The 26220-nt window shown below is 34.7% G+C and overlaps 2 protein-coding genes across 2 annotated transcripts; one reads left to right on the top strand and one right to left on the bottom strand.

Annotated features, from left to right (window-relative positions):
* The first annotated feature begins 2030 nt into the window (after positions 1–2030).
* Positions 2031–3251, top strand: LOC125654862 (uncharacterized). The gene has a single exon (XM_048884967.2). It carries the CDS (start codon positions 2031–2033, stop codon positions 3249–3251), a length of 1221 nt encoding a protein of 406 aa, XP_048740924.2.
* Positions 3252–8617: 5366 nt separating this feature from the next.
* LOC125654864 (heavy metal-binding protein HIP-like) lies at positions 8618–26019 on the bottom strand. Its single transcript, XM_048884969.2, has 4 exons — positions 25026–26019; positions 22503–22631; positions 10588–10815; positions 8618–9157 (listed from the first exon to the last, which is right to left on the bottom strand). The coding sequence occupies exons 1-4, from the start codon at positions 25300–25302 to the stop codon at positions 8760–8762; spliced, it is 1032 nt and encodes a 343-aa protein (XP_048740926.2). The 5' UTR covers positions 25303–26019; the 3' UTR covers positions 8618–8759.
* Between the last annotated feature and the right edge of the window lie 201 nt (positions 26020–26220).

The raw sequence follows: 26220 nt of genomic DNA, 5'->3' as shown, positions 1-26220 counted from the left end.
AAAATCATTTTTAAAAAGCCAAGAAAACGTCAGATATTTCAGTCTATACTCACCCTTCTACGTCTTTCATTGGACGGAAGCGAGAACAGTTTGATGCGCTTTAAAAAAAACACATTTTCTTTTATGATTTTTTAGAAATTTACTTATCCATTTATAATAAGATTATTTTAGTGAATAACTACAACATTGTTTATAAAAAAAAAAATTATGAAATAAGAATACCTACATTATAAACTAAATGTAATTTCCCCTAGATACACTTACATTTTATATTTTAAAAAAATACTACAGTAACTTAGTACCAAAGTTACTCTCGAAATTCATTTCTGGTTCAAATTTCATAAGAATGAAAATAATTTTTAAAATTGGTGTCTAAAGCATTTATAAAAATTAAGAAATGGTGAACTCCAATATGAATCTTTCACTCTGTATGGAGATGTCACCATTGCCGGCGAAGGGCTGCAAAGTTTAGGCATATGCTCGACACTTACGACCTTTGAGCAGGACGAGATCTTTATCGTGCCACACCTGCTGTGACACGGGACCTCGATTTTTGCGGTCTTACGGCTTGAATAAAGAGTGAATAATCTATAGGCGGACTTTATATAAGAAGTGAAGGGGGAACCATAAGGTTCAAAGTTCTTTGATTTGTTAATTTCTGACTAGTAATCTCCAAATACATAGATCTAATTCGTAAACTTAATGTGAAAAATGCTACGTTCCATGTAAAGTTCATGTACAATATATAATGTAGAAATTTAAAGTAATTCCTCCCTCCTGTGACGTCATCAGATTTTGCAGAATCAATGATTTTTAAAATTAGATTTATGCAAGATATTAACATAAATTTTGTTGGAGTCTTTTCCGATAGTTATTGTAAAAAAAATCTTGAAAAACATAAAATATTTCAAAAGTCTAACTTATTTATAAATGAAAACGCAATTATATGTTTCAAAATATTGATTCCAAGGGCAATAACTTTGTTTTTATTGACTTCTTTATCAAGCCCGGATATATTTCCCTTATTCATTACAGATAGTTTGTATATTTTTGTAAAGAAACAGTTTCATGAAATTGTTATGAATACTATTATATAGTTATAACCAGTTTTTTTGGTGAAATTTTGATAACGTTATTTACGGAAAATTTCAATTTTCTGATGTTGATATATATATGTCTGTCTCGCAACTTAAAAAGTGTGATGACCTAGATATATCTTATTTGATAATTTATTAGTTTTAAATCTAATAAATGGAAATAAATACACTTTCTATACTTTTATCAGATAAAATTGCAAGTATAGGGTTACCTGGGGGAAAAAACCCCAATTAACAACAATGGCATCATCTGATACTTAATCAGAACGTGCGTACTCTACAAACTGTTAAATGTGAATAATAGATAGATGTACAATATTGCACGTACATGTGACTAAAGATACACAATTACTGGCATTTTAGGTCAATACGATAATAATAATAGTTTAATCATAGGGTTGAATAATTTAAAACATTGAAACTGGTTACTATATACATGTACATGTATATAGAGTCTACAAAACGACACCTATGGCACGCCAAATTCACAAAAATGAGCTAAACATAGTTTCACAGTTGATAAACTAGGTTTATCGACTGTAAACTATAGTTTGCGGACCGTAAACTATAGTTAACGACGTTAATATATATTTAACATCTGTAAACCATAGTTAACAGATAATCTATGTTTCACAAGCGTAAACTATAATTAACAATGAAAACAATCATTTGCGATTAGCGATTGCAAAAGATAGTTTATCTGATAAATACGGTTTAACGATTGTAAACTACGGTTTACAAGTCATAGTGTATCTGATAAATATAGTATCACAATTTGTGAAACTAGGATTAACAATTGTGAACTATAGTTAACGAATGTAAATTATAGTTTACAAATGTGAATCTGTATATATATATATATATATATATATATATATATATATATATACCCTTTATCCTTTTATCCTTTTTGGTATCATTTAGGGAAAAAACATGTGGAAAATCCTGAAGAAATTGAGAAACAGGAACAAGAAGAAGTCGACAGAGCTTCCTAAAAATTTATACAGCATGGTAAAGAAATCCCTAAACACGACACACAACGCATTCATAAAAGAGGCAGGGCAAGGGGTGGAATTTGAATGTGAAACAAGGACCACCCGATCCATTTTGCGATTATTTCCAAGAGCCACATATCGCTGGACTCTAAATGATGGTCCTCTTACCATGGAACCAGAGCGAATGGTATTCCGGATGGGAGACCTTATCATTCAAGGGCTAAAGGCAACAGACACAGGTCTTTACTCCTGCAGGCTGCATTACACCGAAAGAAAGGTTATCACGGTCGGCGTTTTCTCGCTGTATGTGAATTCACAGTATCAAGCGACACGCGTGATTGAAGGGAGGGAAATCCATTTACAGTGTAACAGTCATTTGTTAGGAATATTGTATTCGGGGTCTGTCAAGAATTGGTACCTTAACGGGGAATTGACGTCACTTAAAAAGATTCCCGCTATACGCAAATACATCGACATCATCAAGAAGTCATCTGCACAGTCACAGGGAAATTGGACATGCGTAGTTCACAATCCCGTAAGTGGAAACAATTGGACAACCGCCTTTTATAACATCACACTGCTCCCTGCACCGACAGGATTCGCTTATATTGTTGATTATGCCAAGCACAATATAAAGAAATCTATTTTGATTACCATAGGGTTCTTCTGCGTTGTAATGGTGATATCTTCCATCTTCATCGACATGGTAGACAAAAAGAAGAAGTTACAACGCAAGTTAGAAAAACGAATACAACATGCGTTTTTAGAAGAATCTGGGGTGGGACATTACGACAACGATGATAATTTCTGTTACACTGACAAAGATGGCAACGTAGTAGTCTGCAAAGAGTCGGACGATGATGAAGACGATTCATCAGGGACCTTCAGAAGCAAAAGGAAGAATGTGGGGAAGAAAGCTTTAGAGAACACCAAGGCTCTAATAGAGGGCGACGTGGGAGAGAGTGATGAAAATGAAAATGATGCTAACAGAAACGCAGGGGATGTTAACAGCACACAAGGCGTTTTGGGATTTAACTTCTCGGAGGATATACCTGTCACAGGTTCCGAAGACTCATTCACAGAGGATAATTTTGAGGCCAGTGTCAACGAGGATTGTCCGCTATTGTCACGTGTGAATTATAATGTTTCCTTCAGATGACTGAATAAAAAAAATACATAATAAGCATAAATGTATATTTTGATGTCATGCTAATGTTTATTTAATATAGACATTATTTGTTTTTACGTCATCTGTGATATCAAAGTGTTTGTGATTTAAATATGTAGTGCATGTATCAAAGTCAGATGAATAGTTTCAATAATTCGTAGATATAGAACCTGCGGGCCATTGGTGTGTCTGGGGATACGTAATCTGAAGCAAGATTTCACTGGTTATAAGCTCGGGACAGTCCGTCATAATTCGATCGTGGAAATTCAGCAGCGGATCAGATCCGGGTATTCGAATGTCATTTTGCTGCTAGTTGAGATACCCTTATAATTCTGTATAACATGTGGTACTTCTCATCTTCAGTAAATGCCTCTCCGTACTTCCAGTTGGTGAGATTTTTAATGAAATTGAATGTGTCCAGGAGTTGAAACTGTCCGATTCCCTTGCAATATGTGGTATATTGTGTGAGACGCTTCTATTTTTCTCTCAAGTAAAGATTATTATTCACTGTCGCCAAACGTCATTTGGATACAGCCATTCCTACGCAGGATACAATCGTGCTTTTAACGCAGAGTACAACCAACCCGTACGGCAATTTACTATAGGCAGTGTAGATGTCCGTGAGGAGGAAATCGAAAGTGACCCATATTTTTCTATACAGATAATTTTTTAAAAATCATATAGTATTAGCCTATCAGGTGACGCAATGAATACTGGTTTGATTGATATACATGTAAAACATTCGGCCAGATCCCCTTCCACTTGCTCAAACACTTCAACACAGAAAAGTTTGTGTAAATTGGTCTCACGATTGTATCCCGAGTAGGAATTGTTGTATTCAAATGACGCTTAGCCACGGTGTTATTGCTCATTGCTAAAATGTATAGTGTTGAATTATATAGACATTAGACAAGCAAAACATCATTCGATGACAATCGAATTAAGATTAATGCATGTTGATTGCTACACTAATGGCTCGTGTTGCATCTCATATGGAGTAGGATTTCACCACTAAAAAGAGATTTTAGAGTCTGAATTTAGCTGTCATTTCATTATATCTTTCATATACATGTATATCTTTCATTAAAATTCCGAAACCTTATTGCACATGCACAAGATATCACAAGTATTTCAAAACATGATTTAGCTACTGCTAAATATGAGAGTTGTCTTGCATCATTTCCAGAAAATGTTATCAAGGAACAAATTTCAACCTGAGAGAAATGTGCAAGATTGAAAAGGAAATGTTCATAATGGGTATACTACAAAAAGGAAGTTTTGAGCAAACAAATCACCCAGAAATAACTGCATGCGGTATTCATACAGTTTTCAAGGAGAAACTATCTGTAGAGAGGCATTTTAACCATATACTATGTTTCGCGTAAAGTTGTAGCAAACATTGTAACACATAAATACATATGGCGTGGCCTCATGTGAATATGGAAACAAGAGGGAAAAAATAGCCAATGCCTTGGAATTCAAAGAAATTATTATGTCTGTCAAAGGTGCGAATGACTCTGGAAGAAGATCATAGATGCAAGGAGGGAAGAGGAGAAATTAGCTGCAGTCAGATCCTTTCTCAATCACATTGCAGCAGGTATAAAAAGGAGTGAAACCACTACAGGGAATGCATCAAGGAAGCAACAGAGGAAATGGAAGTATAGTGAGGTGGAGAATTGAAAAAAGTTTATTACACTTTTGACTTTGCGCAACACTTCCAACTTCCCCATCACGCCAGACAAATTGGTGCAGCATACTTCATCCAACTCCGCAGCGTCCAGCTCTTTGGTGTTCGTATTGATAGTACATCCATGCAATTGAACTTCTTGATCAAACAGTTGGTATTTGGTTTGAATTTTTCAAAACATGAATTCTTACATATAAATAGATATTGACATTTTACAAACAATCATCATTACAACTTAAGATGTGAGAGCTACATAAACATGTAATACTAGTTTGTTTATGATACTTCACATTTTGCACAAAATGACAGATTGACCAATCGACTGATTTTGACTATGGATAACTCCGTTTACCTCATCAAGGTATAGGGCTTACGATGGGTGTGACCGGTCGACATGGGATGCTTTCTCCTCCTAGGCGCCTGATCCCACCTCTGCTATATCCAGGGGCCCATGTTTGCCCAACTCTCTATTTTGTATTGCTTATAGGAGTTATGAGTTTGATCACTGTTCGTTATCTTCACTTTCATTTGACCAATGGATCAAATGCTGTAATCAGCATGTTTGATAATTCACTCGGTGAATATGGATTTGGAGAAAGGTATATTGTACATTTTATATACAGATAACTGCAGTGGTAAATGGATATTCCTATATCGAGAGATGGATTCTCAAAAATTCCAAATAACGTTTGGTAAATGTAACATCACAAAACTTTTCCTAAAATAAAAGTAACAAAACATGCGACTTTTCGGCACTTTACACCACCATTGGTTCCGATGAATTAAAGACTAGGATTTTTTTTTAGATAATAGACAGCTGCTTCTTCACTAATAATGGAACTCGGAAATATTCAATGAATGTATTGTGATCAGTCATCCAGCCAATATTACTTTTTTAAACGCTATTCTGTTTTAAAACGCACAATGCTGGAATTCCTCATTAACAACATCTACGTAGTCTTTGGTGATCAGGTCTACCAACAGTCTCTTCAGATATCCATGGGCACGAATTGTGCTTCTTTATTAGCTGATCTGTTTTGTATTTTCATCAGGCAGATTTTATTTTCAAAAAACTTCTACATCAGAAGAAAAAAATTCTCTTCCCGTAGCCTTCAACTCGACATTTAGATACATCAACGACGTTTTATCTATTAACAATATACTCAAACTCATTCATATATATGAAAGACGAAGATAACAAACTGTGATCAATCTCATATTTCCTATAAGCAATATGAAATAGAGAATTGGGTAAACACGGATCCCTTGATATATCAGAGGTGGGATCATATGCCGGCCACACCCACCGTGAGTCCTATATCTTGACCAGGTAAACGGAGTTATCCGTAGTCAAAATCAATGCGCCAAGAACAGCCTGATAGCTATGAAACACGTCAGACAGCATTTGACCCAACGATAAGTTGCATTGGCAAACTAGTTCGTTAAAACGGCCATATAATTTGCGAAATGCTGACTTTAAACGAGACTGTTGAAACTCCTGCACCATCAACTTATCTTTCATTAGCCTGCCTCGATTAAAAAACTGATTATACGCAAAACAAGCTCTTGCGTATCGAATCAGTTGAGATATACATGTATACACATCATATGCAGGTGATAATGGGATATTGCTACATGAATATGGGAAGTTGACGATGGAGAAGCTGACGGCATGTTTGTCATAAAGCTGAGTTGTTAGTTTGTCATTAATATCTATTTTCAATAAAAATAAGTATGAAACAGAAGTAGACAACTCTATGATGTCTTTTATTTCGAGTTCACGGGATATATCTAATTGACATACCAATGAAAATTATTATTGTTGATAGATAAAACGTCGTCGATATATCTAAATGTCGAATTGAAGGCCAGAGCAAGATATTTTTTTCTCGCGTAGAAGTTTTTCAATAAATTCTGCTTCTTAAGAATGTAAAAACAGGAAATTTAACAAAGGGGCACAGTTCGTGCTCATGGGAATTCCAACAGACCTGAGCATCAAAGACTACGAAGATATTGTCAACGAAGAACTCCAGCATATTTATTATTTCATCTTTAGAGTACTTGTGCGTGAAATCAGATTGGTGTTTAACAAAGTACTTTTTTTTTGGATGACTGATCACTAGATATGAATATTTCCGTTTTCCATTTTTATTGAAGACGCAGTTGTCTATGATGTAAAAATGTCTAGTCCTTAATTTATCGTGAGGAATAGTCGTGTAAAGTGTTGAAAAGTCACGTTTTGATGTTGTTGATTAGTGAAAAGTCTTGTGATTTCAAATTTACTAAAATTTCTTTAGAATTTTTTAAGAATCCACATTTGATTTACACCACACTTCTGGCATATGTAGTCGCACTGTGCGTTTGAAGTTTCTCCTTCACAACTGTTGTTATTTTCTTGAGAAGCAAAGATAGGGGCTTGGTAGAACATTTACTGGATCCAGCAATGTATCTTTGTTAGGGTTTTTATGAAGTTCAGAAATCCAGTATAGGTACGGCAACTCATATTCATCCGACACATTGACTGGGATATTAAATGTGTATAAAACTGAAGCATGGTTTTGAAGAATTTCATCTTTTGAAAGGGCAGTTGGAGTATAAGGGCCATTACCAAAAGTGGAATTAATTTCGTTTATTATACAGTTGTAATAATGAGCCTTACAAAGACAATGTTGTTGGAAGCTTTGTCAGCTGAAACCAAAGCATATTCCTCATGTACATGTAACCTACCGTATTGAATTCTTTAATCACTTCTGGTTTACTAAACACAGATGGATAGATCGTACCTACTTTGGATTTGATGTGTTTAATGCGGGATACAGCTTTGATAGATTCCCTTGAACTCGAAATAAATGACAACACACAGTCTTAAATACGTGCTTTAAATTTGGACATTCTATAGAAGATAAATATTATCGGCAGACCAACAAATCAACAGACCAACAAAAGGGATCTCAATCGTCAGCTCCCCATAGTTATGTTGCAATATACCCAGCGCATATGGTAGTTATGATTCTCAAATGATTTGATATGCGAGTACATGTTCTGCGTATGATAAATCTTAAACATGGGCAGCCTACTGACAAATAAGTTGATGCTACAGAGGTCTCAATAGTCTCGCATGAAGTCAGCATTTCACAAATTCTATGGTCGTTATAATGATCTAATTTGCAAATACAACCTTTCATTAGGTCTAATGCTGTCTGACTTGTTTTATACTAATAGTTAGGCCGTTCTTTACATATTGATTTCGATTACGGATTACTCCGTTTACAATATATAGAATTCAGGGCGGATATGACCGTTAAATGTTTACTCCTGTCAGATTGATCACTATTCGTTATCTTCAATATTCCTGATATCGATTATATCCGGAACAAGACGATATAAGTGACGTCACTTTTTATGTTTTGACATCATAATGCAAATGATGCAGTGGAGGGTCTGTTTTTGACAGACAAATAGCTAGATTCGTAGCGCTTTCTTAACTCACACCGAAAACGCATTAATTAATCAAAATCTTTGATGGTTGCCATACTAATACAAAAAAACCTCACTGTCAATTTACGTATTTTAGAAAAATACAGCCTTGTTCCATTTCATAGCACTTTTATTTTTAGAAAACCCAAAGCAAACGCGAAACCATGTTTTTCCTAAATGATGAATCAACTCCGATTGTGCAATATCTTTAATACTCTTACCTTATTTCATATATATTCATCACATAAGTAATTTTGATTCAACAACCAACACTTTAATCTTTTTTAAAACGATTTTGATATATAACAAAGGATATTATCATGAAAACTTGTATTTCATTTGATCAGAAATCCAGAAAATGAGGATCTCCCATTCTGGTTGCTTTTGATATTCCCTTTTCCTGAAAGAGTGCGGACGAAAACACTATCGCCTTTGTTGACCTTAACAACCACGTTCCCTGTTACGGTATTATAACCACAATACGCATACGTGCTTCCCACAACTTCGTTGTTGACCCGAAGTTCGCTCGTGTATGCATTGTTGCACTCAACACGTGTTACCCAAGTGAAGGAATAAAGGCCAGCTCTTGGGGCAGTGAAAATTCCTGTATGTGTGTTGTATCCGTTCTCAAAATTCGTCCTCATCTTGTCGTACACCATTGTGTGACCGCCACCAGGATTACCAAGATCACGTGAAACATAGGCATAGAATCCGTACCCATTCTTTAATTTGTCTGAAATTGCATGAAATTATACCGAGTTACTGTTTCATTTCATATTGTGATTACAAATTCAAATATTTCTGGTCAAATAAAAAGCCATTCAATGCAGTATTTAAAAATAATAGAGAATATCGCGTACCTATCAAAGTGCGAGTCTTTGTTTACATAACACAGATTTAAGGCTAAAATATTGCTTTTATTTTTGCTTTAGAAGGTCAAAATGTTGGCTGTCAACATTAAATGAGTTATATTCTTAATGTTTCACATAAAAAATAAAAAATATTTTGTCAAAAATCGTGAACCAGTCCCTTTAATACATATTATCTGAAGGAGAAAATATTAGTTCAACTGTTTTTAAATTCTCAGTTGCTAAAATACTCCTTTTTTCCTCAAAATAAAGATCATACTACTCTAATTAATCTATCTTGATATACATGTAAATCAAGAATCAAAAACCAATGAACCATGAAAAGTTTATCACTGACAGAAAATTGGTAAGTGTAAATACCGTATAACTGGGTTTTTTTCTGCGGGGTGCTATTTTTTGCGAAATTCTGCGGTGAAGTCTCCAACAGAAAAAAAAACCCACCTTAAATATTGCGCTTAAAATTTCCCTGTGAGGTAGAACCCAATTTTAATGCTTCGTTGCGTAATACAGGTACCTTGTCAGCTGTTATCATGTAGTGACCAGTGCTCGTGAATCAATAGCATGCATAACTTGTGTGTGCAAACATGGCACTTTTGAAATATTTGAAACCTCTCAGTGTTAAGCTTCCTGATCCTACCGGACCATTAAGTGAATTATGTCGCCTAGAAAGAATACTGAGTGTAACGAAAAAGTGGCTGATGTTCTTGAAAAACTCAGGCTCCGAGGGGAAAGTACGTGACTTTTTCGCAGGGAGAAACAGCCAAGATAGGCCATTACACCAGTTTACACGGACCTTCATCCACTCTTAAACGATTTCAGTCAGAGCTTCCAGGACTACGTAAAAGTACCTTAAGGAATTTGCGTGATAAGTACAATCCAGGAATAGGCAACTTGATTTTTCACACACTGAGATTTGTGATATAGACGAATTACTATAGTAATCCCTCGCAAGCGTGGAAAAAGTATTACTCGGTAATGAACTGGACTTCCACGTGCAAACGTACATTCGCACTTTTGTCATTGTGTGAAATCGCAAAAATTACATGTACATATTTTGGAGACAAATCGAAAAAATTCGCACCCGCAGGAAAAACCCAGTAATATGGTAGTTTTGCATTTTCTCTCAAACTATGAATGTTACATGTATGTCAATGAACAAGAAAATATACACAGTTTAACTTTTAACTTGCTGTCAATATTGAAATCGGTATGCTGAAATTTTAAAGAAAACTTTGCATGTTTTAGAATATTAGAATTCTTTACATTAAAGAGAAGACAATCAAGCATTACTTACTTTTAACTTCATCTTTTGTTTTCTCAGTTCTACCTTCCAATTTTGACACTCTCTGTTTGAGACTTTCTACCTTTTTCTCTATCTGAAACCGAAGCATTGTTTCCTGATAGAGCTGATGCAAAACATCTTTCTGTAGTTTCTCTTTTGAAAATCTCTCGGTTAATATGCCTTTCATAGTAGCATTTTTAATTGTTATTGACTTTCCATCGATGACCATGGCTGATAAAACTGCAAAACAGTACAATAAAGTAATACATGCAAACTGCATCCTCCTTACTTTTGTGATATTTTTTTGAATTCGGTGAAAAATAGTGTCTCTGTGTTTAGGATATAATAGTCAATCCCAGAACTCTTCTTTTAAATCGTTAGCTGGTAGTTATGCTCGGAGTTGCAGATATAATGTCAGTATTTCTTCCCACACAATTTGAGTAACAGGTTGAAAAATGAATACGTGTACACCTCGAATCATTATTTACTATACTATGGACCTCGATCTGGGTATTATGAATAAAGCTTTCCTGGTCTCTTTTTTGGGGAATTATTTAGTGCCATTGAAAACCCTGTCTAAAACACATCATCAACTTGGATTCCTGTGACAGGAAATTGATGCTTGGTCCTCGAAACAATCTAATTAAAATTAGATCTTCCATCCGCTCCCCAGTTTTCGATACGTCGCGTAATTAGATCTTCCATCTGCTCCCCAGTTTTCTATAGACGTATCGAAATCTGGAGAGTGGATGGAAGATCTAATTTTAATTAGATTGGTCCTCGAAGCTACTTTTCTCTGACGCCAGCGTAATTATTGATGACAATGAATGCCAAATGGTGAGATCAAATCTACCTAAATCTCGTCAAGCAACCTTTTATAAAATAGAAATCGCAACACTATTTCATTTCTGGTTAGAGCAACACTGAGTGGTTATTTGAATTCAAATGGACGAAGATGGCACCATAATAAAAATTGAAGTAGTGTTTTTGTGACCATCCCGTTTCATAAAGAAAAGAAGCTGGTTGTATAGACTCATATGTTTATTACATTCTGTCCAAAATTAGGGGGAGGGGGTGACTGTAAAACTCGAATCTTTATAGTAAACTATAAAGTTTCTTAAGTATGATTTTATATGTAAATAATCAAATAACTGTTTGGCAGGAGTGTTGCATGGTTAGTTTGGGAATTATGCATATATTGCATGAAAACCAGTAAAACAACTCGCACACAACATCACTTAGAAATGTCATACAATCGCATCGATAGAAACTCAAAATACCCAAACACAAACCATACTGACATTTCACACTTCTCTCTCCGCCAATCAGTGCCCATCCCGATAAATATGAATATGACGGAACGGCTTACGATTCCATTTGTGTAATATGATAGTGAAATGGTGACTGATAATGAAATCGGATTAATATACTAAACATGTAATGAGTCATCCAATGTGAAAATTTAAAAGGCTCAGGTGAGCAATAAGGTTCATATGTATCTTGTCTATGATTAGAACAAGTAATCAGAAAATGCATGAAAGGAAATAAAACATACACGATATTGAAAGAAAACAGAAGTCGTGTTTTGGAACTCTTAGAATACAATGCATTCCTAGCAATACAACCTTATATCACGTAGTGAGACTGAAGTAGCCACATCAATCATCACATCGGAGTTACAATATGTTTCAGTGAAATATTACAAGCAAATATCGTTTTACTAAAGTATCATATAGGAAAGGATATCTCTACACCCATAAAACTCATCGCAGCTGCTGCAAAATTTAATCTGTTGAAAAAGTCAAACAATTTGTGTTCGTATGTTTATTCAACGAGATAAGCAATGTGCGCTAGCATATCGCCTCGTTATTAAACAACATAATGAAATAATTCTTATTGTATTATAATCTCCGATTAATCAATCCCCCCCCCCCCCCGCAAACCAGCAGCTGGAAGTACTTTCTTCTTTTTATTCTACATTGCAGAACTGTAATCTTTTAGACCTTCTATAAAATAGACCAGTTGTTGTTCTTTAAAAAAAAGACTGCAATAACAGTGGGTCATTGGCATGTGTCTCTTATAGAAACTTGATATTCTTTGGTTGAAATAAAAATTCGTTTTGAAAACAGATTTTCAAAATTCTTGAAACATGCCAATATTTTATCATAAGTTATATTGCTAGAACTGAAATTATATATAGGACTAATGGACATGAAATATTTATAGCTTTGACTTTTGACCTCAGAATTAAGAGTCATCCTTGTATTTGATATGGATCTTTAATCCAATGATATAAATCTGACAACAAAAAATTTAATCCAGTGATATAAATCTGACAACAAAAAATTTAATCCAGTGATATAAATCTGACAACAAAAAATTTAATCCAGTGATATAAATCTGACAACAAAATACTTTAATCCAGTGATTTAAATCTGACAACAAAATACTTTAATCCAATGACATAAATCTGACAACAAAGTAATTGATGCTCACAAGCTTGAATGTTGCTTTTCGTTTCAAAAGATCGGTGCAAGTTCACAAATGGTGTCCATTTTAAGATACAACAGCAATAAATTACGGATTTTGACTAGCGTTGCTGAGGTGAACATGTCGTCATGCATGTGTAAATGGATAGATAAGATTCCTTTTTATCAAGAGCACTAAAAAAATTCCAAAAACCTCAAAGAAATTATTTTCAATAGTGTTGACAATGTTTATTTGCTGATTTTTGTAAACATGTACTTGTGCATGTCCCCTCCCCCATGTGCACGGTCAGGATCTATCTTGTTAGGTTCCAATCTATAAATATAAAGACCACCTCATCAAACTCCGGTCGAGAAAAGACGAGGTTTTCTCTTCTTGATTGACTGAAAAGGCCGGGCGATGTTCCGATTGGCTCTGGTGAAAAGATACATCCACAAGCTGCCTTTTCCTCATAGCATCCTGTTTAACCTCGCTTATCTAATTCTGTGTTGATCTTGGGGTCCACGAAAAAATCAATGTGTCCAATAAAACACTCCTGTTTGATAGACAGATTGTTTGTCAAACACGACGTATCTAATATACTAGTATGCATTCTTTGTATGATATTTGAATGGTAGGTTAAAACAAAAATTATATTCGAATTAATAGTACATCAAATATTTCTAAAATTTGCCTTTTTCCTATAAAATACATTTCTCACTGGTCAGGTAGGGTTGCTTTGTCTGCCTCTCAAGGGGAATACACGTCTCATTTTATCGTCACATTGACTTGTGGATCGCGATTAGTCATTTGCTTATTTTTTTACTGTGTCTGATATAATTGTCGATAATGCTTCATGCAGTGGTACATTTTGATGTAGTTTAAAACATAATAAAATCAAAAACTGCAAATTGTTGTACATTCTAAAATTCCAAATTATATTTTGTGCGATGTGAAAAGCTTCACAGTTTCAAGTAATATTCTGTTGGAGCGACTAAAGGCAACGAAATATGTGCATTTCCTGCGTATGTTACATATATTTCCTGTTGTGAAGATTCGTATCAAACTTCACCTTAAGTAACTACACGTACGATTTCTACGATAAATCACATGTTGTAGAACTAAGATAGCTGTCTTCACAGTTAAACGCTTCATCAGTCGTTGGTATTAAAGTGAATCCTTGCGTACAAATGATTTGTTTCAATCAGTATTTATGTACATCTTGATAAATGAGGACTTGTACTCTATCTCCCTGTAAACTCAAAATGAAAGACACCACACAGTCTTCCATATCTACTTCATGTTTGGATATCTTATTGAACACTGATGTTAATGGCAAACTAACAACACAACTACATATATGATTTCAGCTTCTCCATCCTTAACTTCCCATATTTGTGTAGCAATATTCCCTTATCAGCTGTGTATGGTGTTTCTCTCAATTGATTTGATACGCGAGATTATGTAAGTTACTGATAAATAAGTTGATGTTACATGAGTTTCAACATTCTCGTTTAAAGTAAGCATTTCACAAATTCTATGGTGGCTATAATGATCATTATTTGCCAATGCAAGCTGTCATTGAGTCGATTGCTGTTTAAGATGGTTCATACCAATTTTGCACCGTTCTTTAGACACTGATTTGACTCTTTACCTGATCATTATACGATAGGGTGCACGGCGGGTGTTACCGGTCAACAGGTGGTGGTTACGTTTCCGAGGCATCTGATCCCATCCAAGGGTCCATGTGTGCCCTTCTTTTAATTTTGTATTCTTTATGGGATGTATGAGATTGATCATCGTTAATAATCTTCAAGTGATACCCAACCGCCCTCCTGCCATTGACATGCAACCGGATTTAAATCTTTATTTCAAACCTGGTGAATATGTGGAATTGCCTTGCAGGGCGAATGGAGTACCAAGACCAACGTAGACACTTATTGCTCTAAAGTTCTATGATATTATCTCAGTTGTACGTCCATAAAGTCCTTTTCCTAATTTTTCAATTATATCTCTTTTTCGTCTTTAAGATGGCTCACTACACATAGAAAAAGTTCATCAAATCAGCACTAAATGATTTAATCATGAAAGATATGATAATATCTAATAAGTACATATGTCAAAATGGCAAAAAATATGCAGTTTTGGAGAGAAAAATACGATTTTCGACACTTTATTTCAACGCAAAAGACACTGGCGGATTTGAACGCAGGGTCTGCGGGTCAGTAACTCGATACCCTTTCCACTGATCTATGTAGATATACAAACAACTCCATCGATACATGTAATTTCACAAACAAACAAAAACATTTGAATCGCCATCTTGTGACGTAGAGTCATCAAATGTATAAGTCTTGATGTAGTGAGCTACCTTAACCATAGCTAAGGGTCCATGTTGGTCCAACTCTTTATTTTGTATTCCTTATAGGAGTTACGAGATTGATCACTGTTTTGTTATTTTCACCTTTCATGTATATAGGTATACGTAATGACGACATTTTTCATGATTTGGTTTGCATCGGTTGTGACCTTTTCGCATTTTATGGTTATAAGTTTTTATAATCTCTAGAATTCCTGGTATCAAGATCAATTTCAGAAGTTTACAATATTTTGTCTGTGATCTATGTCAAAGAAATTGTAAATAAAGAGTTCATTCAAAGAGAAAATTGTACTGCAATTTTCATCCATTTATTGTAAAAACCCACCCGCTTAAAAAATCGTCTTTTTCAGAATTCCATGTATTGCATGGTGAAGATATCGAACAGTGATCAATCTCATAACTCCTACAAGCAATACAAAATAGATAGTTGGGCAAACACGGACCCCTGGACACACCAGATGTATTGCATGCAAATGTAAGGTTTTTCGATTTAATATCATACAGTATTAAAGGGGTACAGAATTTAATTATGATGTTAAAACATAAACACAGTAAAATCGTGCACATATCGTTGTACAAACCTCTCGAGTGTACATCTTTAAGACTATGATACGACATGAAATTGTTTTGAGTTATGTTTTATTATTTTCAGCATACCCATATGATTCTGAACACAATAGTTACATGTACATTTGTAAATAATCTTCCTTAGATAAACCTACTACATGTAAATATCAAACTAGTCCATTTCTTTGTAAACTTTTCAAAGGGTCAACAAGTCATCCATGACCTAATCACATGGTACATTGATATCTAATAGTTTTACATTATGACCCCTGGGTTGAGGCTTCTGCTGGTGGACTGTTAGTCCCCGTGGGTCTCTACAACCCAGTAGCTAAGTACTTCGTTACTAGCTTGAAAATACGGATGTATATTTAATTGCTGTGGTAAAATTTAGGAATTCATTTCAAAATTAAGGATTATCTCCCTCATGCATAGCTCTTATCCTTGAACGAATTTGACTCCACTTTTTGGCACTCTGTTTTCCCCTAAAATAGCTCTTAAAGTTTATTGTTATTTCGGATTTCAAAACTTTCGGTTGAGCATCACTGAAGAGACATTATTTGTCGAAATGCGCATCTGGTGCATCAAAATTGGTACCGTATAAGTTTTACATTACATGTAAAAGAACGCCTTTTCATTAAAACAATCATGGAAAGTAGGTGACAAGGATAGAAAATATAGATATCCGACCACAGATGTGAATCGTCACTGAAAATACAAACAGGAACATCAGACAATAAAGGAAAGTCCAGCTCTGTATTGTCTACGATAACCAATCCGGATCACTTTAAAGCTGACATGAATTAATAAATATAGTATAATTCTATATGTCCGCCATATTTCTTTGCTAATCCGCCATATTAGTTGGATATTCTATTGTTATATGTATCAGGGTTCGCATGGTATATAAGGGGACGAGTTTTGCTACGCTTCACTTCACATCAGTGACTTCGATTTACCTGTGCGGGTAGCTTCGACAGGTAACACGTACATCTCCGATACTAATTTATAGGACATCAAGAAGAAATGAAATCACGTTTTGAAACAACATGCAGTGCTCAAAATTACAATAAACATATCGTACAGTAGTAAATCATTCTAAAAGCTTTGGATAAATAAATATAGAATGCCTTTTCTTTACGTGAATGTGCGTACATTTGCAATAAATATGTCAAAACTATACAAAAACGCGGAGAAATATTTCATCTATTATCTAGATCTATTGATGAAATGGAATAAGCAAAGGGTATAAAATCTATACCATTCACACTTACTTCAAGCAAAATGCAAATACATAAATGCTACTGTACGTATAAAGAAGACATGGTCATGTATGCTCGCCATGAAAAAGCATCGAATGCGGGTGACTATTTACCTGGGTCTACTCGTAATATCTGTAAAGGACCGAAGATGTACGTGAACACTTGTCGAAAATACTCAAAGTAGTAGTAAAACTCCCTTTATTAGCATAATCCATGAAACAAAACGGTACACTCCATTTGTATTCCAACAGTAAACAACATTGTCTATTGTACAGACTGCGACACACTTAGCCCGTGCCGATCGTCAATCAGGGGAAGTATCTGAGTAGAATATTTACCCTGTATTGTGCGTGAATCCTTATACCGTATGATTTACTTGTCAGAGTATTGCAGAATTATAAATCAGGAAATCATTTAGGTACATAAATTGTTTGGTCATAGATAATTTGCATATACATGTACAACACTGCACGAGTGTATTGGATGATATATATATATATAATAGTAGAAGACACACACACCACCACCAGTTAAAAAATGAAGATATTATGAGGCACTCATAGTAGAGGACTCTAACCACCCATCCCACCCCCAACGATGGAAGAAAATGAAGTGTAGGGGGCAATTATTGAGGCAGTCAAAGTAAAAGACTCTTTAACCCTTCACCCTCACATTAGGACTTTGAACACCGGATAATACATCTTGGTTTGTTTGGGTTTTTTTGTTTTATTTTATTGCTGTTTCCGTTCATCTTTTTTAATTATTATTGTAAGAGATGTATTTTAATACCATATTTTTATGTGTATGTTAGAAAAAGAAAAAAAATATTTTAGCATAGCTAGGATTCGAACCGGGGTTGTTGTGGTCTGGAATTGCCAATCCGGTGTGTTTACCACTTGACCACTGCAAATTATATACGATAGCAAAGTTGTTACGCAATAAATTTTTTTCATAGTCGCACTCTCAAAAATAATGCAGTCATGTATATTAAGTTTTGTGCAGATTCAGAGTAATGAAAATATTGTAACTTATATTTTGCATTATTTACATGTTTAAAATGGTATTATGTTTGTAAGAGAAGTTTTTGAAATATGTCAAAACTTGGTCATAGAGACTCTTTTTCTCGTGCGCGCCATTTGTGTTATGGTCTGTGGTCAAAACTGCACAAAGATTGTCCTGTATGATAAAGTACATTGTAAGTATTGATTAGAAATTGAGATGCATACAGAGTGTGTAGTATTTGTGTGATATATATTTTTAAGATATATTGTGTAATATGAAATTGGATTATTTAATAGCAATGTTGTCAAACTCTGCAAGTTGGGTGAAATACCAGAGTAATGCCGATTGCTTTTCTATTATGATTTTATTCTTATTATCAAATTATTAAGATAAGGGTATTGTTTACAGATATCAGTCAATGCTGTGTCAGCACGCTAGTCTGTCTGTCTGTTATTTGGAGACGTTCTGACATACCAGTGTTTCCCTATCTGGGGTAGGTATAGTGGGCAGATAGTATGATATCTTGTATGCTTTATATTTTGTTTTTATTATTTATGAACCATGAACCTACATTGTAATATTTGTGCAATAGTGTGTACTAGTTGTATACTTAGTAAAGGTTCATGAAGGTGATGCACATAGATATAATTGTAAATAGAGCAGCACATAAAGTACTTGCATTTATTCATGTATTAGTAAAGTAAATTGAGTATTCATAACTTATTTGATAAATAGTTCATATCATGGTATTGATGTAGAATAATAATCTGAATCTGAAAATCCTTATAATTATTTTTTTGGTAATTCATTTTCTACAACATTTGTAACTGTGTTTTGTAGATCCATCACCTTGATACAGTTGATACAGTTGATATAGTTGATACTGAATACTTCATAGCAAAAAAAAATAAAGAATAGAGAAAATGAAAAGAATGACAAGAAATTTTGAAGAAACCACCCCATGAAAAATGACGATACATGTCTGGTTATTACATGTACATTTTGCTTTTCAACACATGCATGCATACTAATTGTATGGTGTAGAATTGCACCCTTTACCAAGTTTTGCCTTCATTTACACAGTGTAAGGAATGGTAAACCAAAATCACAAAACAAAATGCATAATGGTCAAGATAGTTTTAAGCGTAGGAACTTCATTCACGAATACATAGATACATGTATTCAGAAAAATCGCATGCATGCATTGCAGGACTATAGCATATGTGTGTTTTAACGTTTCTGTAACATGCCACAATGATTATTTTCATTTCGTAGATTTGGCGCAATGGATATATTCTGAAAATAGACATACCACTGTACGTCGAAATTTCAAATTCAAATGTATTCGATAAGATGTTAGTATTCATAAATCAGTAAAATTCGTGTTGAGGTTTTATTTGATATGATACAGTGTCAATCTACTGTAATGCATTAGTAGGATATGCAAAAGGCAAGAGTATAAACATTTCTAGTATCGATATCAATATGATCACGAAAAAACATTATATACATGTAATTTATATCCGGATTCATATGCCGATTTAGATATCAATAAAAACAAAGCTGCATAGTTTGGGGGAGGGGGTTCTAATGAATTTGATGAAATTAAAAGAAGGAACCCCACATTTACATTCAAACTAGATGTACTTCAAAATGAATTCATTTCTGCTCTGACTGAAAGCATGATTCTAAATTCGGGAACGAATCTTGCATACAAAATAATTAATAGGGGAACACATAAATTCGAGCTCCTATGGAATTTAATGAAATGCAGATATGCACCTTTCTTTCAACACGAATTGTTATGTTGTTTCAGACACGTATACAGGGGGTTGGGGTGGGCAGGAAGGCTGGGCTGGTCTGCTCTCCCCACTTTTTTGACAATTTACTTTTTTGCGCTATTCTAACATACAGAGTCAGTATTTTCTACATGCACAGTTTAAACTGATATTGTTTTTAAATTTGTAATGAATTCAATTATAAGCATCAACTCCTATAAGTTTTTAATATATTGCCAATAACAAATTTTGAAATAGCTGGAATTTTTTAATGCTTGTAAGCTTGCCATTATATCAGTGATCAATGTTCTTTCCTTCTGTGAAATGATATATTGTACATCGAAGTAGGACACACACACACACACACACACACACACACACACACACACACACACACACTCTCTCTCTCTCTCTCTCTCTCTCTCTCTCTCTCTCTCTCTCCTGTTTAATCAATGAATATGGACATACAGAGACCGTAAATAATTATGTGGTTCCCAAAGAAACAATAAAACTATATTTTCGTTTATACATTTCCTTTTATATGTGTCTTTGTATAATCAACTGTTTATTATGGATTGCAAATGTAATACCGGCATTTTTAAACAGATGTATATTTTCGATCATTATCCCCTTATTGTATATCCAAATTTGTATATGCTCATCGATAAATTTTGAATTGAGCACGCAATATATCCAACCAGATGCTCAGTGTATATGATTAGATTCCCGATTTCTATAAACTGCAAAACCTCGACCAGACAAGCATTCAATACAGGAAAAATTTTCGACTCTGACATCTCCCCTGATTGAAGACACCCTGTTTGGCACGGGTGAAGTGTGTCGCAGTCTGTATAATGGAATGACAACGTGTTTTAAAGTTCTAACGAGATACAAATGGAGTTTATCATTTTGTTTCGTGGATTTATCAGAATAAAGAGAATCTAATATTTTCGGTAAGTGCACATCTCCGATACCTGTTGAATAGACGTCCGTATTTGATACGGTTTTTTTTTTTTTTTGGCGAATGTGCCATGTGCATTACATATTATGCATGTGACATGGACCTGTATTTTGCAAGAAATGATATAAATAATATATTTTATGCTCTTTGCTTATTACATTCTATCAGTATCTAATTGGCAAACGATTTCTCCGCATTTATTTCATACGAAACTGCAAATACTTGCATGCACTTGCAAGTATGCAAGAAAAGCTTTTTTTGCATTTTTTTTTCTAAATTATCTAAACTTTCGGAATGTTGCATTGGTATACAATAAATATTTTGTCATTTTGAGCAAAGCGTAATGTTTTAAAATGTGATTTTGTTTCGCATTCCCTATATATTACTATCGGAGATGTGCACTGGTCGAGTCCACCTAGAAAAATCACTCAGGTGTGACAATCACATTTGGGGTATATACGGGTAGAGTAAATTAGCTACCTGAGAGAAATATGGCGGATAAGATGAGAAAGGTGTACGTATTTATTAATTCATGTCAGCTTTAATGCTGATAAATCGGATGAGTCTAGCAACATTTTCTTGCCTATGGTCTCTGTCGCCCACAATTCCTCAAGCCCTCACAGGATTTAAACAAGTGGACAACTACGTCCATATCCTTGTCATGAGTGAACGCCTTAACAGTGTTCTTCATTTCTTGATTAACTTTCTTTTCTTGAAACACATGCATGACTTTGATAAATGCTACATAGAGGCTTTCGTCTGTAAAAAAGCGGTTATTTTTCAAGCTTACTACAGTATATCTTATCTGATGCGAAAATTGATTGTTTTGCTGTTTTCCGCCACACTCAACAATTTTTCAGTTATCTGGTGGCGCCCAGGTTTTTTATTGGTAGAAGAGAGAACCCAGATACAATGTACCTGGGAAGAGACCACCGACCTTCCGAAAGTAAACTGGGAAACTTTTTCACTTACCGGTGCGAGCGGGATTCGAACACGCGCCGACCAGAGGTGAAAGGCCGTGTGATGTTTAGCGCGATGTTCTTACCACTCGATCACGGAGGCCAAGTAATGCAGACAAAAACATGTGTATATACCGGTATAACCAAATTTAATTCTAACTTCACGAAGTTCATTTCACATGAAAATATATGAATATGAAAATAAGATATTTCAAGCAATGAATATGAAAATAAGATATTTCAAGCAAAATTGCAACGTTCTAGGAAAACTAGTTTTAGTTCATGTCATGATAAATCCGGAGAAGGAGGATCTTCCATATTCATTACTTCTAATCATTCCTTTTCCCGTACCTACCCGGGTACGTACAAACACTGCGTCACCCTTTGACAACGTTACTATAGCATTCCCAGTGACGGTGTTATAGCCACACCATGCATATGTACTACCAACCACATCTTTATTGACAAGCAGCTGACTGGTGTATGCTTCACCGCACGCAACACGTGTCACCCAGGTAAATGAGTACATGCCATCAATAGGAACTGTAAATATACCCGTGTACTGGTTGTATGCGTTGTCAAAATTTGATTTTACCACGTCATAAACAATTGTGTGATCCCCACCAGGGTTGGCAAGGTCACGTGACCCGTATGCATAAAATCCGGAACTTGGCATGGCTATTGCTGAAATATAAAAATATGGTAAATTCTATCAAAGATTATGTTTATTGGGTTTCTTTTTATTTTGCAGTAAATATATAGTAACCATGCTTACTAATACAGTACCCGCAACGTTATTCTTGACATGATAAACGATAGGACACGATACACGCACGATAGGATAGGATACATGCACAATACGATAGGATACACGCACGATACGATAGGATACACGATAAACCTGATAAACGCAAAACCTGATACACGATCTTCACGATAGACCTGATAAACGCAAAACACGATAAACGATCTTCACGATAAACGGAAAACCTGATAGAAATGTTGTAAATTTAGAAACGATTTAGACAGAACGAAATTTTGATACCTACAACATAATTACATTATGTTGATAATAATATTGAAGGATTTCAATGCTCAGTATATACCTACATTATGGACAACGCGGATTTCTTGTTTTCCGCGTTCTCGCGATGGGAAAAATCTATAGGTAACTCGGAAAAACCGCGTTCTCATCGCGGGATGACTATTAGTTACCTGTCCCTGTCGCGGTAACATTTGTTTAAAACATCGATCGGTTTTGTACCATAAAAACTCTTTAATCCACGGTCGTACGTCTTTTTTTTTTTTATTTTATTTGTTTTTTCATGTCATCACAGCTAAAATAAAAAAAAAACTAATATATATACGGCATTGAATTCATTATTTGATATCTATATGAATTTTCTCAGCCAATGATTCTAAAATTTATATTGTCACCTAATGTTTAATATATAAATTATACAGGGAATTAGCTAAATGTAATATGAGGTAGTGATATCATGCTTCAGTAGCTCTCTTATGCTAATGTATATTACCTTGAATATGAAATAAAACCAAGTAATATTGTGTGTGTAGCGAAGAGGGGGTTATTTTGCATCAAGCTCTAAGTTCACGGCTCATTCAACATCTCAAGTTATTTTCATAACGACCGCTTTAAAAAAAATCAACCGCACTACACCTGTTAGATATTTTAACACTATGAATGATAATTGATAGTCATAAGTAATTGGAACATATTTATTTGAATTGATATTTTGTTAACAAAACATAAATAAACTGTTAAAAAACATAAACAAAACCCGGCTTGTTTTAAATTCGCAATTTTGAAACGCTTAGTGTGTAAAAAAAATTCAAATAATCATCAAAACCAGCATAAATTTTCAGTATCTACACGTACGCCTATTGGTACATGTGTACAAGTACAAGTAAAAAAAAAAAAAAAAAAACAACGATGACAGTGGAATCGTGCCCAGTTGAGCAGAATTTCGGGGGATACAACACCCTTGCACCCTTTTAAACTTAATCTTCTAAATGTGTGAAATACAATGTCCCTGAGAATGCTAGCTGTCAAAACACGGCTGATACACAAAATCAGATATAAGGACGCGCACAAGTTGAGCAGATGCTATATAGGTAACATACAGGTGAAAAAATCGGAAGAAAAAGAACCATTATCAAAATATACATGTATGTGATAAACAATGTAATTTACTGATTTTCTCTTTCAAATCGGAACTTTCTATTTTTTTGTTAGTGTTAATTACAAATAATTGTTTCTAGACAAACAAATGTTTATGAACTTCAGATGAAGGAGCTTTCAGATTTACTGTCCTCGGTTCGCTCGACGGACCACTGCCTACTTTCCAGACTACTTAGAATTAAATTGTGATAAATTTTCACTCTCTCTGGACAGACAAATAGCTCTTCTTCTGCCTTAAAATCGACAACTTTATGTTCTCCTTCAAATATACCGTCTTTCCTCGATTCCTAAAAATAGCTTCTTTAACAAAACGAATAAAGGTTTCGGAAAGTATCGTACTTTTTCATTAGATTTTATATACGATCCCTATAGTTTCCGAAGCTACACGATAAACGATTTTCACGATAAACGGAAAACCTGATACACGCAAAATACGATACACGATAGACCTGATAAACGCAAAACACGATAGAAAACGGAAAACCTGATACACGATAGGATAGGATACACGCACGATACGATAGGATACACGCACGATAGAGCACGATAGGAATGTCAAGAATAACGTTGCGGGTACTGTACTTGTAGGAAGCGATAAATGCATGTATAAAACGATATCAAAGCTGAGTAACCAAAATCCTCTGGATTTGATCTGTCAAAGTATTATACATATTTGCGTCTTAAAATGAAGTCAAAAGAATTTGAAATTGAAAATTATTGATTATAAAAACATATACGTCTCTATCTAGTGGTCTTTTGTCCTATCGGGCACCTGAGTACGGCAGCAGGATTTAAGTCATGAAATGTTGCATGAAACTATTGCAATAACTCAAAACACATATAACGTCTCCAGCTTTATCGTTTTTTTAAAATCATACCTTGCGATTCGTTTTTTCCATCGGCTTGGTTCACATATATCTTCCTATCATCTGCTTTAAGCTTCAAAACTTCGCTCTCCAAGATTCGTATTTTTTTTTCTATTTCAAGCCGAATCATTGTCTCTTTATATAGCTGATCGAGGGCATCTTTAAGTAATTTATCCTTTTGAAATGAATTTTCTGTCAAACTGCTCATGCTATTCACGTTTGGTATCACTTTCCCGAATACTATTGTTACAACTAAACAGTAGATGAAAATATAACCTGTAAAATTCATTTTCACATTAGAAAACGCTACAGGCTTTCTAAACGTCGGAAACTTCAGTAAATTTCAAGATAGCTGGAGTAATACTCATGTTTTTGTTTCCAACGTTCTCTGCATCTTCTGATCTTAACGTCATAAAATTGGCAGATAAAACTACTTCAAAATATGTTGGGTGTTTCGTTTTCATGCTGCGCAGTAGATAAAGCTAGATAACTACAGAGGTATTTACGTACACTATGATATCTATTTCAATAAATATCTGGGCTAGGAAAATGCTAAGTGTCATCTTGTGACATTGAAAACTGTTTTCCTTTTTCCTGATTTGTTATGAGAATTTTAAATGCATAGTGATGTATCAATTTTTACAGACAGTAAAAGTTCAAACACGGTATAATTATCTGTTATTTGTTTGATCATGGTCATTTCAGGGTGATACTTTTCTTGGTTATACTAAGAATGAGAATCTATACACGTAAGGAAAGGCGAATATAACAAACAGTGATCAATCTCATAACTTCTATATGGAATACAAAATAGAGATGGGCAAACACGGACCCCTGGATATACCAGAGATGAAATCAGGTGCCTAGGAGGAGTGAGCATCCACTATTGACAGGTCACACCCGCCATAAGCCCTATATCTTTTTTCAATGACAACAGGGCCATCATACTCATATTGATATGCAAGCATCCCCAGGTACTGCAGATCAGAGTATGTTCAAAGCACGACTACCAGGGGTGGGATGGGGCCACAATAGGGGATTAAAGTTTTAATGAGAATATATAAGGACACATCTTTGAAATTTCATAACAAGATTTTTTTTTATCTTGTGACATTGTATCATGGTTATATTATGACCCTATGGGGCTAGGTTGGGGACACAATATAGGTTCAAAATTTCTCATGGGAATAAAAGTTGCAAAACCTCT

The sequence above is a fragment of the Ostrea edulis genome, chromosome 7 (genome assembly GCF_947568905.1).
Source record: "Ostrea edulis chromosome 7, xbOstEdul1.1, whole genome shotgun sequence".
NCBI lineage: Eukaryota > Metazoa > Mollusca > Bivalvia > Ostreida > Ostreidae > Ostrea > Ostrea edulis.
This window is presented reverse-complemented; position numbering and strand designations above follow the sequence as displayed.

Bases quoted from the DNA above. Each gene is read 5' to 3' on its own strand.
- LOC125654862 (XM_048884967.2), top strand. From the start codon at position 2,031: ATGTGGAAAATCCTGAAGAAATTGAGAAACAGGAACAAGAAGAAGTCG.
- LOC125654864 (XM_048884969.2), bottom strand. From the start codon at position 25,302: ATGAATTTTACAGGTTATATTTTCATCTACTGTTTAGTTGTAACAATA. The intron at 22,632-25,025 runs GTATGATTTTAA...TTTATATTTCAG, and splicing joins TGGAAAAAACGAATCGCAAG to CAATAGCCATGCCAAGTTCC. The intron at 10,816-22,502 runs GTATATTTACAG...ACTGTTTTGCAG, and splicing joins CGCATACAACCAGTACACGG to TTTTATCAGCCATGGTCATC.